This window comes from Salvia hispanica, chromosome 2, assembly GCF_029641045.1.
Source record: "Salvia hispanica isolate PSC_SH4W2 chromosome 2, Shi_PSC_v1, whole genome shotgun sequence".
In the NCBI taxonomy this organism is placed as follows: domain Eukaryota; kingdom Viridiplantae; phylum Streptophyta; class Magnoliopsida; order Lamiales; family Lamiaceae; genus Salvia; species Salvia hispanica.
Genome location: NC_142693.1, coordinates 37,002,146 through 37,018,942, shown reverse-complemented (window position 1 = coordinate 37,018,942; position 16,797 = coordinate 37,002,146). Strand labels below are relative to the sequence as shown.

The 16,797-nt window shown below is 34.8% G+C and overlaps 3 protein-coding genes across 3 annotated transcripts; all 3 read right to left on the bottom strand.

The window, feature by feature from the left end:
- Positions 1-4,073: 4,073 nt before the first annotated feature.
- LOC148932307 (large ribosomal subunit protein uL3-like) lies at positions 4,074-4,807 on the bottom strand. Its single transcript, XM_089066195.1, has 2 exons — positions 4,530-4,807; positions 4,074-4,332 (listed from the first exon to the last, which is right to left on the bottom strand). Exons 1-2 carry the CDS (start codon positions 4,790-4,792, stop codon positions 4,074-4,076), a joined length of 522 nt encoding a protein of 173 aa, XP_088922321.1. The 5' UTR covers positions 4,793-4,807.
- Positions 4,808-13,952: 9,145 nt separating this feature from the next.
- LOC148932306 (protein FAR1-RELATED SEQUENCE 9-like) lies at positions 13,953-15,011 on the bottom strand. The gene has a single exon (XM_089065065.1). The coding sequence runs from the start codon at positions 15,009-15,011 to the stop codon at positions 13,953-13,955; it is 1,059 nt and encodes a 352-aa protein (XP_088921191.1).
- Positions 15,012-15,059: 48 nt separating this feature from the next.
- LOC148932305 (protein FAR1-RELATED SEQUENCE 5-like) lies at positions 15,060-16,628 on the bottom strand. Its single transcript, XM_089065064.1, has 2 exons — positions 15,952-16,628; positions 15,060-15,378 (listed from the first exon to the last, which is right to left on the bottom strand). Exons 1-2 carry the CDS (start codon positions 16,626-16,628, stop codon positions 15,060-15,062), a joined length of 996 nt encoding a protein of 331 aa, XP_088921190.1.
- Positions 16,629-16,797: the final 169 nt, after the last annotated feature.

The following is a 16,797-nucleotide window of genomic DNA, read 5'->3' as shown; positions in this document are numbered from 1 at the left end:
ATTTACCTTTTGGTGGAGGGATTTGACTTGCAATATTTGCTTCCGACCGACCAGTAGAGAAACTTTCCTCAGGATTTGCTTTCTCGACCAGTTGTGATTTGTCCATCGGCCTATGAGTATATTTGAAGCTTATGTTGACCTTCCTCGGCTCTACTTGATAAACTTATAAGACAAAAATCATAAACCAATTTACAAATAGATGAAGTAAATTAAACTTTTGAACTATGCAAAGCTTCAAAACAGTGTATTACCTGATGCAGTAGAGTTGAGTGTTTGAGTCATTTTTGAATCGTCATCGGATTTGAACTCGTTGGCTGTAGATGTTGAACTCGGCGACTCGAGATGCTGAATCGTTGGTACAATCGATTTCAACTGTCATGAAGATGTTGAATCGATTACTGAGATGAAGTTGTTGAATCGATTTCAGTTGATGATGAATCGATTGGAGTGAGATGAATCGATTTGGAGATTTGGAGATTTGGAGAAGAAGAAGTAGCGCAGGAGCAGAGGCGGGAATATGAAATGAGTAAAATTTTTAGGATGAGTTTAACCCTAAATTTTTTATCTCCAATGCGAAAGGACCTAAATACCCCCGCGTTGAAGTAAATTATTTATATAATGAACTACGAAAAATAACCCTTAATGATCTAATCTCATTCATCAAATTTAAGATCTAAGGGCCCAAATTTGATCTCTAGTTCGGTCTTTAAGAGTGGATTTGTGAATAATGGGACTATATATATATATATATATAGGATTGTGATCAATTGAGATTATTTAGGCTAATTGAGAAATGAGATGCAATATCAGCCACTCATTTTTATTAAATGAGTGGTCTAGATTTTGCCACACAATAAATATTTTTAGATTAATTTAATATGAAAGGGCATAATGGTAATTCACATCCATCTCTTCTCTTCTCTAAATTCATTTTTTTCCAAATCGCTACCACCAATCGCCCTCCATCTTCATCTTCATCCCTCCAATTTCGCCGACGACAATGGCGATTGGCGCCGCCATATCGCTGTTGTTGATCGCCGTCAAACACTGCTCTCGTTCACCAGCGTCGTCTTCATCTCTCAGTTTCTCCTTTTCGTCAATTCATATAAATCTAATCTTCGATTCTTCTCCGCCTATCTGTACGCAATGGGCCGCTTCTTCACCTGCTCTGGCCTGATCGATTCTTCCGACGATGAAACCGAGGCTGGCTCCTTCTCCGCCGCAACGTCTCCATCACCACCGCCTGCAGGTACGACAAATCGTCGATCCGCGCTTCCTCGAATCTGTTGCCTTCTCCGACGACGCGGCGGGGCTCGTCCTTCGCCACCGGGTGGCGGAGGAGCTCCACCATCGCCCACTCGATCGTGCTGTTGTCATCTCCAATCTAGCGAGGAATAACTCTTGTGGTACATTGAATCTCAAATCGATGAATTAGGAGTTTAATTAATTGTTTAATTCAATCAATTACCATGATGATAATGTGGTGTTGATGATCTTCATGATTAGAAGCAACTAAATCCTTCTGACTATATCTCAATTTCATCAGCAACAGCTGTTCTCAATTTCAGACCTGTCTCATTGATTTTGAGTGTTGAAGGTATCCTATGTTTTCAATTGCATACTTCTACAGTAAAGAGAGGTTTTTTTTCTGCATAAATTTCCTAGATCTGAGGCTTCTTTATTCGTTTGGATATACCAGTTGTTGTTGCTTTGATCTTTCTACAAATTTCTTCTTTGTTTATTAATTTTTGTTTGGCTGAATTGAATTTTTTATGCAGTTGTTCAGATTTCGAGAAATCTTGTTGCGTTTGCCTATGGGTGAAGGTTCAATTCGTAGGAGAAATAGGAGTACACTTCATATTCGGTTCAATTCGAATCTTCCCAACGCTGTTGGTGGTGGAGCTGCAGCGGCATCAGGTCGGTGTGAATGCGATTGCGTGGGCACTGCATAGCTCCTGCCACATCTGCACGGTGGGAGATGATTCGCAGGCTTTGATTTGGGACCTCTTGTCGATGGGGCAGCCGGTGGAGGACGGATTGGTCCCGATTGTGGCGTACACTGCCGGGGCAGAGATTGAGCAGCTGCAGTGGTCGTCTTCGCAGCCAGATTGGGTGGCGATTGCGTTTTTGAACAAGCTACAGATTCTGAGGGTATGAGTACAGTAGATGATGATTCTATTTGTGAATTAGTGGTGCTTTACTGACTATTGTTGGTAGCCAAACAAGGTTTATTTTATACAAACGTTGTTCAATTTTGTTTAGTCTTTCAACTCTAATTGCAGTTTCTTGATTGCACGCCAATAGAAGTCGTCGTCGGTGAAAGCTGTTGACATTTTGCTATTAATTATTGACATTTGATGTTCTGGCTAGTGATATATGAATTATAAGTGTTATTTTAGTTGTTGACATTTTAATAAGAGTTGTTGACATTTGATATTCTGCCTATTGATATGTGAATTATAAGTGTTATTTTTTAGTTGTTGACATTTTAATACGAGATGTTGATATTTGATATTCTGGCTATTGATATGTGAATTATAAGTGTTATTTTTTAGTTGTTAACATTTAATATTCTGGCTTTTGATATGTGAATTATAAGTGCTATTTGTTAGTTGTTGATATTTTAATAGAGTTGTTGACATTTGATATTCTGGCTATTGATATGTAATTATAAGTGTTATTTTTTAGTTGTTGATAATTTAATACGAGCTGTTGACATTTGATATTCTGGCAATTGATATGTTATAAGTGTTATTTGTTAGTTGTTGACATTTTAATAGAGTTGTTGACATTTGATATTCTGGCTATTGATATGAAATTATAAGTGTTAGTTTTTAGTTGTTGACATTTTAATACGAGCTGTTGACATTTGATATTCTGGCTATTAATAACTGTTATTTTTTAGTTGTTGACATTTTAATACAAGCGGTTGATATTTGATATTCTGGCTATTTATAAGTGTTATTTTTTAGTTGTTGACATTTTAATACGAGTCGTTGACATTTTATATTCTCGATATTAAATTGTGGATTATAAGTGTTATTTTTTAGTTGTTGATATTTTAATACGAGTTGTTGACATTTAATATTCTCGGTATTGATATGTAAATTATAAGTTTTATTTTTTAGTTGTTGACATTTTAATACGAGTTGGCATTTGATATTCTCCGTATTAAAATGTGAATTATAAGTGTTATTTTAATACAAGTCATGTCAACTACACTTTCAAACCATGTCAACTATATGTACAACTCATGTCAACTACACGTACAAGCCATGTCAACAACAATTATAAGTCATGTCAACTATATATACAAGCCATGTCAACTACACGTACAAGCCATATCATGTCAACTGCACATATAAGTCATGTCAACTACAGTACATATCGTCTCAACTCCACATACAAGTCATGTCAACTATGGTATATAATATGTCAGCTACACGTACAAGCCATGTCAACTACACGTACAAGCCATGTCAACAATTATAAGTCATGTCGACTGCACTTTCAAGCCATGTCAACTACACGTACAAGCCATGTCAACTACACGTACAAGCCATATCGTATCAACTGCACATACAAGTCATGTCAACTGCATATACAAGCCATGTCAACTGCACATGCAAGCCATTAGCTTCTCCAGTGAATCTGCAACCCTACCATGGACTCTCAACCCTATTCATAACCCCTTCCTCCACCCACAAACACAACAACAGGGGCTTTTGACTATTTTGTAATAATTTGATATTTGAAAATTTTGTAATCTTATGTAAAGTTGATATGATTCAATGACATTTGTTTCCAGCCCAACTTGACTCATTCCTGCTACCTTATTTCTTTATGTCATGTGCCACAACATGCAAAGTTGAAAAATCTACGAGACAATTGGGTTAAAATAACAATTGGAAAGAATGAAAAATCAATCAGAAGATTACAACTCAATACAACAATGTAACTCTCACAAATTATCACGAAAAACAAGTTGAGAAAAAACTAAGCTGTCCAAGACTAGTGCAAAAATGAGCTGACCATTAGATGCCAAATAATGTAATTACTTTTCAGTAAATAATTTATGCCTTGACCCCACCATAATACTTCAGCTTCTCCTCAGTGGTCTGGAAACATCCATGTCCAAACTTGGATGAGGTATCCACAAACTTCAGCTTAATCTCCTCGAGGGCAACACGAGATGTCTGTTTGAGGAGAGATTGACGAAGAGTCACAACACTTTTATTAGGACCCACACACCCGCATTTGATCATCAAGTAATCCTCCTTTACTACACCATAGTGAGGGAATCCAGCTATTGGTGTAATATCTTTCTCAGTCCTGCAATCAATCAACATACAAGTCATTAGATAAACGAGAAAAACATAGTATTTCCATACATTAGATTGTACTTGGATCTGTTCATTCACAAACTAACAAATCGTTATTTGTTTAAACTGATATGATCAATTTCAATGGAAAGAATTGACAGATGGAAGTATATATAATGCAAATTGCAAAGATGCTAGTGTTGGAACCTGTCAAACTCAGTAGAGGATGTGTGTTCTTCTTTCCCAACCTTGCCAAGCTTATAGATCTTCTTGTTCAGTTCAGTTCGATGTTGGTATCCATTCTGTCCAGCCCTAGAAACAGTGAAGGAAACTCTAGCAGGATGTCTTGCACCAATACAGACGACCTTACGAAGTCCCCTGTGGGTTTTGCCAGGAAGCCGGGTGACTCCCCAACGTGTAACCACACCTTCATACCCTTTACCCTTTGTGACACCAATAATGTCAATCATCTCATCGGGACTTATTTCTCAAAGAAACCATATGCAAAATCAACCTTTTGTGCTATAGTCCCACCATTCATTTGTATCTCCATCATGTGTGCCTTCTTTTGCTTCAATCCCTTCATTTTTCTTATTTGTACAATAGCAATAGAAAACTTTAAACTTATAGTCAAATTTGATGAAAAAAATAATTAGTGATAAAATTTCAAAAAAAGGAAATTAGTTTATACCTTAGTGTGAGCCAGGACACGAATGACGCAAGAATATTTCTTCAATTTCTCCAGCTGTGCCTGGGTGTCTTTCTTCCCCTCGTCAGTCTCCAGCTTTTTCGAGTATTTGGAAAATGCCTTCTTCTTTGACTTGCACCAATTCTAGTAGAAACTTCTCTTTACCTCCTCACTCAAGTGCTGAGCCCAAACTGTATTTAGGCAGCGAAGACCACGAGGAGTCTTCACATACCCAACGACACCAACAATTACCATAGGTGGTGTTTCAATCATGGTGACAGCTTCACATGTCTCCTTCTTGTGAAGTTCTGCAATAAATATTTCAATACAGAATATTCACATTTCGTGCTTTCAATAAAACTTTAGCCTAGTTCAACACAGAATCTCTGTAATATAATAGAGCATGTCTACCACTGGAATGACAAACAAATTAGAAGTCAGTATGAATGCACATCAATTCAAATATCAACAGATTTGCATTTATGTGAACAAGAAATTATCATGATAGCAACAGATGATATCAATAAATTCTACATATAATGTCAGCAAATCTGCATTTATGTCAACAGAGTATAATTCACCAACAAAGTACAAAAAAGTCATGTTAATGAAAATCAAACCAAAATACCTTCAACATTCATCAACGTCAACTCTGAATAAGATGAAGAATCCATCAGATAACACCTTAGGCTTTGATTATAAAGTGTACTCGAACCTAAAAATGAAAAAGCGAAAAAAAAAATCTGATTAGGAACAAATTTGACTGGGCATCAACAAATAAAGCATAAAAACAGAATCGAAGTCGATAAAATCAACCTAAAAACTTCAGATTCAACCAAACTCCATCGAATTAGTCGTCTGTTGTTAAAAAATTCTTCAATTTTCGGATGAACGACGATTTTGAAAATTCATCAACCTGAAGAAGTCGCTTCAACCACCGCCGATTTGGAATGTCGATTCTCTTCGATCGTTGCTTCAGCCGATTCAGCTACAATCGTCGCTTCAACCGATTGTCTTCGATTTTGTTTTTCTATCGTCATTGCACAAAACTGTTCGATTTTGCTCTTCGATTTTGAAGGTCTACGAATTGAAATTTGAAGATCAGCAGATTTTCAGCGAGATTTGCAGGTCTTCGATTTTGAAGGTCTTCGATTTTATGAAGATTTGTATGAAGATTTGCAGGTTTTTAGCGATAGTTTTAGAGAAGATTTTAGAAAATGGTTTGAAATATAATTTTATGTTTTCTGCCTTTTATTAATGAAATTACAATTATACCCCCTTGTTGACATAATGTGTTATCTGTTGACATTACATGAATCTTATGGATTAGTGGCCCATATTGCATCTCATTTCTCAATTAAGGTAAATAATCTCAACCTAACAAGACCATATATATATATATATATATATAGAGTAGTGATATAGGGCAAGTGCCCATTAAGTACATAACTAGAGAACAAATTATAGCCACAAGATCAAGAAAATCAAGGGCTAGATTAGATAAGCAAGGGTTATTTTTCGCACTTCATTGTATACATAATTTACTTCAGCGGGGGTATTTATGTAATTTCAGAATTAGGGTAAAAAATCAAAATCCCCAAAAAATTTCCTCCTGCTTCAAGTCTTCCGCTCACATTTTTTCTCTCAAAATTTTACTTCACTCTCAAAATTTCTCTCACAAAACCCTAGCGATCAGAAAATCGACGACTAATCTTCATCTTCACCACTCATCTCCGGCGATATACGACTGAAATCGACGACATCTGTTCAGCATTTGTACCATTAAGCATCTACATCGAATCCACATTTAGAAAATGGTTGATACTCGAAAATCTTCAACGGAAAATTCTAGCCGCAATTTGCGTTCTGGCCTAAAATCTAGTGAAGGTAATTCACATCTGAAGATTTTCAAGGTTCTTACTCTTAATTTATTTCATTAAGTTCATCTCATTCCTAACTTCGATTCTGATTTTTGTCAAAATAGTACAAAAATCGACTCAGAAGCAGCCGGATATGAAACAAGCAACTCGGAACCTCGATGCAGATGCTGGAAAGAAAATTTCAGACCCAGAAGGTAAAACCTAGGAATTAAATTTGTAAAATGAAGAAATAAATTATGAAAATTAGGTAACAAAGTATTCCAAGTGAACTTTCTAAAATTGTAGATGATATGTTGTATATTGATATTGTGTTTCTTATTAATGTGTTTAGGATTTTTGGATTAAACTTAACTGTTGTGTTCTTCATCAAAATGAACTACATATTCTTTTTAATGAAATAGTAAATTGATAAGATGAAGTAATAAATTATGATAATGAAGTAATATAAATCATTTGTTTATACAGTAGGTTTTATTACCAAAATGAAGTAATAAAACATTATAATGAAGTAAATGACTCTAAAAATGAAGTATATGTTTACTGTTTTGTATGAGTTTAGGATTTAGAACTAAAATTAACTCCTGCACTGTTTGCATATTCAAATGAACTACATATTTTATGTGATGAGGTAATGCAAATGATCTGTTTTCCTATTAACTATAATCTAGTTGTTGTGAAGTATTGAATTCATATAATGAAGTAATAAGTTATGATAATGAAGTATCATATTAAACTATCTGTAATCATATTAAATGAGGTAACAGAGTATTCCAAGTGAACTATCTATAATTGTATATGATATGCTGTAAATTTATTCTCTATTCTCATGTATAGGTGAAAATTCATCTAGAAAGAAGATGAATTCGAGGATTTCTTTGGAAATCCTCTCAAATTACTTAGGCAAGTACTTCATTCATACACTTTATTACTTTATTCATGTTCCCTGTTACAGACTCTAATGAAGTAATAGAACATTATAATGAAGTAACAGACTCTAACTATGAACTACCTATTTACAGTATTGAAGTAATATAAATGCTATGTTTATACAATAGGGTTTATTACTAAAATGAAGTAATATAACATTATAATGAAGTATCAGACTCTAAAAATGAAGTAATATAAGGTGAAAATCATAATAAATGAGGTAACATAGTATTCCAAGAGAATTATCTATTATTGTGGATGATATGTTGTATATTAATTCTGTGTTTGTTATGTATAGATAAACATTCCTCTGCAACTAGCAAGAATGCAAGTAGTTCTGAAATCCCTGCTACCAAAAGTAAAAAATGAAATTAAAGCATAGATGAATGAAGTATTGAATTCTTATGATTAAGTAAGATCTTGATCATTATCTAATTTTTAATTTTTAATGTGTTGTGTACTTTTTATATAGCCAAAGGTTCATCTGTAGAGAAATTCGATGCAGCTAAAGGCCTTAAAAATTATGTTCTGGAAGGTAAAAAGTGAAGTTTAAGCTATTTTTGTTTTGAAATAATAAATTGACATGGTGTAGTTAACTAGTACTATAATTGTATTTATTAATGATGATGCTGATGCAGGGGACAAGAAATTGAAGGCTATAGAGAAAACCATTACGCCCATTGAGAAGCTTCAAGGTTAAATTCCAAAACTTTCATTATGGTTTGGTTTAATACAACATGTAATTTAATTCATTGACTAAAATAATCCACTTTTTTCAGAAATGATGAATATGAAGCAAGCATGTGGTGGTAATGACTTTCATGATGAAAGGAGGACTAAACATAAGCATGATAAGCTGGCAAATACAGAGAACCAAGGTTAGTTTTAAAATAAATTTTAGTTGCAATGACCTAAATAAGTTAACTGATGAACTAAATAATTTTACTTGCATATGTTAGGCACAAAGAGAATCAGGGAAACAGAAGGTGCTTTACCTGGTGGGGAACAGAGAGATAAGGATAAGGAGAAGCGAAGAAAGAAGATTGTTAACAAAGTTGCAGAATCGGAAAATATAGAAGGGAATGATGCTAAAAAAGGAAAAGAGAAAGGTAAAAAGTTTGTTCGTAATGATGCTAAAGAAGATGCAAGTAGACCTTCTGTCCAGAGAGTCCTATGTCTTAAGAGAGGACCTAGGAAATTTGTTGAAGCGATTGAATCGCTTAATGGTGATCAAAGAGATGCTGTAGAAGATATGGGGTTTGGAAGTCTTTTGCACTTCAACTTGAACTATATCCCAGCGAAGCTCGCATTTGAGATTCTTGATCATTTTGATCAAGATACATGCGGTGTAGTATACCAACGTGGTATACTACATATTGGGCATGATGATGTGCGGGCTACCTTGTGGTTGCCAAATGGTAGTTTGAAGTTAGAGCATAATGGACGTCAAAAGAGCAACAAGTTCATAGACGAGATTGCAGAATCTGGAGGTCGAAAGAGGTCTACAATGGGTGCAGATATGCTTATAGAAAAGATGTTAAGTGATGTCAGTGGAGGGGAGAAGTTCAGGAAGATATTCCTGATTTTGGTTGATACAATCTTGATCAACCCTAAGGGAGATGGATACTTGCATACGCAAATTGAAGGGGTAATCCATGACATTGATAATGTCAAGGAATACAACTGGTGTGACTATGTCATTGATAGCTTACTCAAGGCCTATAATACCTGGGCTAAAAACAAGGACAAACCATTCACTGGCCCAATTTCATTTCTGGTGGTAAGTTTTAAATTCAAAAATTTATTAACCTTGAATAAATATGTTTTAAATATGAACTTTACTAATGATAGCTTTCATTTTGTAGCCATGTTATATTGATAGGATTGTGCTTCGATCGAGGCCTGTTACCCGAACATTCCCAACCATTAAGGGCTGGACAAGCACGTTAATCCACTAATGCCAGAAAATGGAGCTTGAGCCCGGGCCATTTGGCAGAGGCATTAAGGAGCCAATCTTTGATCCCCGAACAAGCTACCTGTCTGAAGACGTTGTCAAGGTCAATATTGCGTCCTCCTCTGCGGCAAAGCCTAATGATATCTCTAAGACAACCCAACGTAGAACTACAGTTATCACACTTATGGGAAAGGCTGATGATGTCCTTGGTGAACTGATGAAGGAGTTGAAAGATGGTGCAGATGAGATAAAGAATGATGGGTGCTCTAAAGTTGCAGCCAAATGCACAATGAAGATGATGGGGTTGAATGAGACGGAGCCGGAAGAAGATGCCAATGATGTACAGTCCATGTCTCAAGCAATGGAAGAAGATGACCTCGACAATCCCGAGTTTATTGAGGCTGTAGAAAAAGTAATGAGGGTGGTTGAACAAAGAAAGAAATGGCAAACAGAAGGGCCATCGTTTGATCTAGGATTAGGGTTTCATGAAAGAAACGTAAGTTGATGATGGGTTGCGTCATGATGTTGTGCTTGGAATTTTATGTTATTGGGATGTAATTTATAAAACACATTAGTATGGCATGTATTTGGGATGAACTAAACCTTTTTGTTGTATTATATGATTTTTGTAACTAACTGACTTTCTCCATAATGAGGTTTTAAAATGAAGAGTACTTGTTCATTGGGTTTTGTTTGTATTCCTGTTTATTATACATATAGGTTGATACTACACCAACAAGGGACATAGATCCCGGAAGCTACATCTTTGAGGCTGTGCAATTCATGCATGTCCAAGATTTGGACAAGGTAAGAAGCCGTTCTTGGCTCTTATTGATTCTGCATGAAGTAATATTTAGTTGTGATGAAGTAAACATCTCATTGAATGAACTATCTAATTATATAATACTACTGGCAGAATATTCCACCATCAATCTTCAATGTTGATGCTGGACTTAAGGGAAACTTAGAAGCTAATCTAGTGGCAGAGGTAATATTACAATAGCTAGAAGTATGCCTCTTATATGATGAAGTAAATTGTCATTGAAATGAATCATTTTTTGAATGGACGTATTGTAACTATCAGGATTTTAATACACCGTGTGTAGTTCAACATGGAGCAAATATGAGATCGTATACAGATGATGAGCTAAAAGATGATGGAGCAAAGGTATAAATTTATTATGGATGAAGTAAAAATCTCACTGAATGAACTATTTAATTATATAATTATTCATTTTGGATGAACTAATATTTAGTTGTGATGAAGTAAACATCTAAATGAATGAACTATCTGATTATGTAATACTAATGGCAGAATATTCCACCATCAATCTTCAATGTTGATGCTGGACTTAGGGGAAACTTAGAAGCTAATCTAGTGCCAGAGGTAATATTACAATAGCTAGTAGTATGCCTCCTATATGATGAAGTAAATTGTCCTTGAAATGAATCATTTTTTGAATGGACGTATTGCCACTACCAGGATTTTAATACACCGTGTGTAGTTCAACATGGAGCAAATATGAGATTGTATACAGATAATGGAGCAAAGGTATAAATTTATTCTGGATGAAGTAATATTTGGTTGTGATGAAGTAAACATATCTCTGAATGAACTATCTAATTATATAATACTTCATTATTAATATGATACAGTACATCATGGAAAAACTTATATCTATATTTTGGTGAATAGAATGTTAATGTCGCTGCGGAAATACAGTCAGTTATTGATGCTTACAAGGATATAGACATTGATGATGATTTCATGGATAGTGGTCCTCTAGTTGGTACGCCGGTGGGGACTGAGATCATTGTTTACAATGCTATCAAGGTAATCCTGTGCAAATTAAGACTCTAATAATATATACTCTGAAGTTTGTCTTGTGGTTAATAAATAATGTGTTACAAGTGATTTATTTATTGCAAACAATAGATCAAAACTTTGAAGGGTCGAATGGAGGTACGTACTAGAGCAGAGAATCATTGCGATCTCCATTCGCTGACAGATCAGTTAAGATTACAAACAAGCTCAGTAAAGATGAGAAAGAATCATATTACTGGATTCTTGTAACACATGAAAGAGATGAGTATGATTTCTAATATTGTTTTCTAATAGTATATCACACTATTAACATATCCAACAATAGAATGTGAAATTCTAACATGTATCACACAATGTGCAGATTTGTACTTGTTTATGACGACGATGTTGTGAAAGTTACAAAGATGGAAATGTGTTCTTTGATACCTCGGCAATTGATTGTGGTTAGCGTTATAGATGCATGGGCTTCCTACCTCAACAACATGGAAGAAATCCGATCACCATACTCATCAAGGCGACTATTCTTCACCACTTATCCATGTGTAAGTACAAATTATTGAAATATAATAAGATTGTTTGTTGTGAAGATCATAACTACATTAATATTAATATGCAGTTGTACACCATTGTGACAAAGCCTCAATCCATGGATGTCAACACAGTTATTGCAAACTACTGTAACAACTTGGACAGAGAGGTGAAGGAAATTCCATATTTCAAATGGAAAGATGTGAACACGGTACAAGCATCATTACTTCATTAGTACTTCATTTTTATACTATATTACTTCATTCATACATTTTATTACTTCATTCATTTTTCATGTTACTTCATTTTCAGATTGTTCAGTACTTCATTTGTATACTTTATTACTTCATTCATATTGCTTGTTACTTCATTCAATAGGTCTTCTTCCCCATATGTGCAAATCAGCATTATTATGCTGTTTGTTTTTGCTTCAAGAGAAATGCTATTGCTATAATAGACAATTCTGCAAACGGGGATGACAACGACCTCACAATTAATTATGGTCACATTCCAGAAACATTGGTTCGTATTCTTCTCTTATGATTGAATTTTACAGCACATACATATGAATACACACAACTACAAATGCCATGTATTTGTTTTGTACATGCAAAGATCATATTTTTGTCACTTCCTCATCAAGAATGGTCTCCACGCATATTGCAAGATCGTTTCCAACGCCAAAATGGAGAGATTGAAAATGCCATGGAGGACAGTTGATAACGTTGAAGACCGTGGAGTATTTCTGATGCGGCATATGGAAACGTACAAGGGTGAGCGTGAAGGTTGCTGGAATTGCGGCTTGAAGAAATCAAGCTCAGGTGTGCTTCAAAGCTTGAGGGAAAAATATTGTTCGGCACTGCTGTTAGCTGAAAATAGCCACGAAAGCTTCAACAACAAAATTGTTACATCAGCGTATTATGAAGAGGAAAGCAAACACATTGAAATTGATGTTGAGAAAATGATTGCGGCATATTTAAAGAAGAATTAATGAATCAAATTTTATATTTGACATACATCTGGTATGAGCAATTTTGAATAAAATACCACACTTTGTAATGTTGTTCATTATTAGCCTATAATACTGCATTAGGTAACCGATTTAGTTCATTTCAGAAATCTTAGTTCATTTTAAAGATCTATCGACAAATGGAAAATATAAAGTAAGATTAATAATCTACTCATACTATATATTTTGTCTATTCTCTTTAAGATTAATAAGACATTATAAAAAAAATTCAGTCTATTCTCTTTAAGCTTGTAAAAGGTCTAAACAAGTTCAAATTCAAAAATGTAAATGAAGTAAGAAACTACATGATTGAAGTACAGAAGTAAGGGAATGAAGAACAGAAATATCCGAATAAAGTAACATTTGGAACAGAGCTACTGGAACAGAATAGAACAACAAGCCTCAACATTGGTTTTTCCTCTTTAAATGTTGTTCAGTGTTAGCCTGAAACACTGCATTGGGTACCATATTTAGTTCATTTCTGAGATCTATTGATAATTGATAAGTGATTGACAAATGTAAAATATATCAAAGTAAGATTAAGATAAACGTCATAATAAAGAAAAAATAAGCCATTATAAAAACACTTCAGTCTATTCTATTTAGGCTTGCAAAAAGTTTAGACAAATTCAAATTCAATATGTAAATGAAGAAACTATAAGACTGATTTAAAGGAATGAAGAACAGAAATATCCGAATGAAGTAATAAATTTTGGAACAGAACTATTGGAACAAAACAACCAGCTTCAACATTGGTTTCTACTCTTTTTCTTGTTCTTCTCCTCCTAAAACCAGAGTGAACTATTTCTTTCCAAATCCTCACTGCCTCTGTTTTGTCTTCTCATTCACCTTTTTGCAATTCCTCGAATCATGGTGTCCTATCACATGACAGTTTCCACACTTTTGGCCTGGTTTCTTTGCTAACTTGATTGCTGCCTCCTTCTTTGATTTCCTCCTACTTCCACTTCCCTTTGTACTGACAACATTAGGAGGATGAACTTCAATACAGTTTGGTACTTGTGAGCCATAGAAGTTTTCAATCAATGCTCTCTTCTCTATTGAAGACAGAACAACACCTTCTCCAAGAAGCTGCTTCTTACCTTCTTCAATAATTGCAGTAAATGCATTGATTTGGTCAATGTTCCCTTCAATACTTTGTGCTATTTCAAAGAATAATGCATACATGTTTTTAAATGCAATCTTCTTCTCGTGTACAGCAGAGAATACTTCATGATCATCACAAAAACCTCCATCTATTGGCTTCACAAACTGTGACTTCAACCATCTCCATCCACGCAACTTCTCGGGTATCAACTTAACAAACTTATATTTCAACACACAAAATATATGGCTGCACGATAGACCAAGTCTCTCAAACTTTTTACATCCACACAAATAGGTGTCATCACCAATGGAGTAAGTCACTGTCCATGAGTTTGAATCCTTGTCATTTATGTTATATACTTCATTCTCTCTATTGGTAGACACTCCTAGAGTTGCACAAGACAAAGAGAAACATGCATAAACTATCTCCTCTTGAATTGCATTAAAAGCACTGCCACTATATATTGTTGATGCATGTTTCTCAATTTCCAATTCTGTTTGCAAAATAGGCACTTTTGTTGAAACATAGTATTCAAGCTTTGCACTATTACTTCTTTGAGCCTCCAAAGCATGGTTATAGTTCATATAAAATAGCATAAGGTAAGCCCGACACTTTGAGTACCTTTTAAAAAAGCTATTCTGTGATTCGGACAAAGATGTTGTCTCTATCAACGAGCTCATTGGAAAATCACGGAAAAAGACAGGAACCCAAAACTTTCTGGATGCAAACATTGATAAAAACCAGTCATTATTGGCCAGCCCATATCTTTCCATTATAGCATGCCAAGATTCTTCAAATGCATCAGGCTCTATCAACTCCGACTAAACACATGCATTCAATACCTTCTTTAGTTCTTCACTACCAAGCATGTTCTTTGGCAATTTGTCAGCAACTTTATTCATTATATGCCACATGCACCACCTGTGTCTTGTATTAAGAAGAACCTCTGCAATAGCAACTTTCATTCCTAAGTCTTGGTCGGTTACGATTAGTTTGGGAGCCACACCCATACATTTCACAAATTGTTTAAATAACCATGAAAAGGAGTCGGCATTTTCCTTGGACAAAAGGCCAGCAACAAATGTCACAGGGCGAACATGATTATCCTTGCCCGTAAAAGGAGCAAATATCATGCAGTACCTACATGTTAAAATCACTATAAGACATGCAGAATATACTTTAATCACAAACACTTCACTTTAATCATGAAATACTTCATTCTAAGCATGTTTTACTTCACTGAAATGGAAAAACAAAGCACTTTAAGCATGGATCACAAACACTTCACACTTACTCTATAATACTTCAGTCTAAGCATATTTTACTTCACTAAAATGATAAAATAGTGCACATAAGCATGGATCACAAACACTTCACTCTAATCAAGGAATACTTCACTCTAAGCACATTTTACTTCACTGAAACGAAAAATCAGAGCAATATAAGAATACTCAATACACTTCACTGTAAGCATATTGTAATTCACTAAATGCTCAATATACTTCATTGTAAGCTTATTGTAGTTCACTAAATGCTTAATATACTTCACTGAATTGAAAAACAACACTATAAGCATGCAAAAATAAACAATACACTATAATCATATACTAGTTCACTATATGAACAATATATATCATTATACGCTCAATATACTTCATTGAATTGAAAGACAGTAAACTATGAGGCATATGAATATAATTAGTGTGCACGTACCTATTTGTTGAGTATGTCGTATCAAAAGAAACAATATCACCATACAAATGATAATTTCTCTTGGCAGTTGGATCACACCAAAACAAACGTGTCAGTCTATCCTTTGAGTTGACCTCAAATTCATAGGTAAATGCTGCACAAAGTTCCTTCTTCCTGCGCATCTCATTTAATAGCATTTGTGCATCAGCTCCTTCCACGTATGCTCTAAGGTCGCGTCTGTAGTTGCGCACTTCTAAAACAGTACACCCTACATAATCTAATCCACCAAGAACTTCCTTGAGTAAGCTAAAACTTAAAGTTGGACCAATATTTGCGTTAGCGCAATCAAGTATGAATTTCTGATGGACTAAATCCAAATTGCGGTTCAACTTCATAAAACGCTTATGGCGTTCCTCAACCATCTCGTGATTATGTTCTTCAATAAAACTTTGTATAACATAACCAATACCCATAAAAAACTTCCAAGACACTTTAGCATTACAAAAGCACTTAATAGAAGAACGCTTGCGTTTCACCTCATGTTGTTCATTTTTTCTTTGCTTTGTACCTTCTCGGCTACACACCACATAAATCCAAGTAATGACATCTTTTTCCTTTTTCGATCCCTTCTTACGGGTGTCAAACCAAACATATCGAGCATAATTGTTGTAGAAGTCCAATGCACGATCAAGGGTCATGAAACTTTGTCCAATTTTTGGTTTCAAATCATCGGGACATTTTGGTACGTAAACCACTATAAGAAATATATACTTCACTGTGAGCATAAAATACTTTACTGTAATCATGTTTTACTTCACTAAAACGAAAAAATAGAGCACTTTAAGCATGAACCACTGTGAGCATAAA

Bases quoted from the DNA above. Each gene is read 5' to 3' on its own strand.
- LOC148932307 (XM_089066195.1), bottom strand. From the start codon at position 4,792: ATGATTGACATTATTGGTGTCACAAAGGGTAAAGGGTATGAAGGTGTG. The intron at 4,333-4,529 runs GTTCCAACACTA...GATTGATTGCAG, and splicing joins TCCTCTACTGAGTTTGACAG to GACTGAGAAAGATATTACAC.
- LOC148932306 (XM_089065065.1), bottom strand. From the start codon at position 15,011: ATGGAAAGATATGGGCTGGCCAATAATGACTGGTTTTTATCAATGTTT.
- LOC148932305 (XM_089065064.1), bottom strand. From the start codon at position 16,628: ATGACCCTTGATCGTGCATTGGACTTCTACAACAATTATGCTCGATAT. The intron at 15,379-15,951 runs GTACGTGCACAC...TTTAACATGTAG, and splicing joins ACGACATACTCAACAAATAG to GTACTGCATGATATTTGCTC.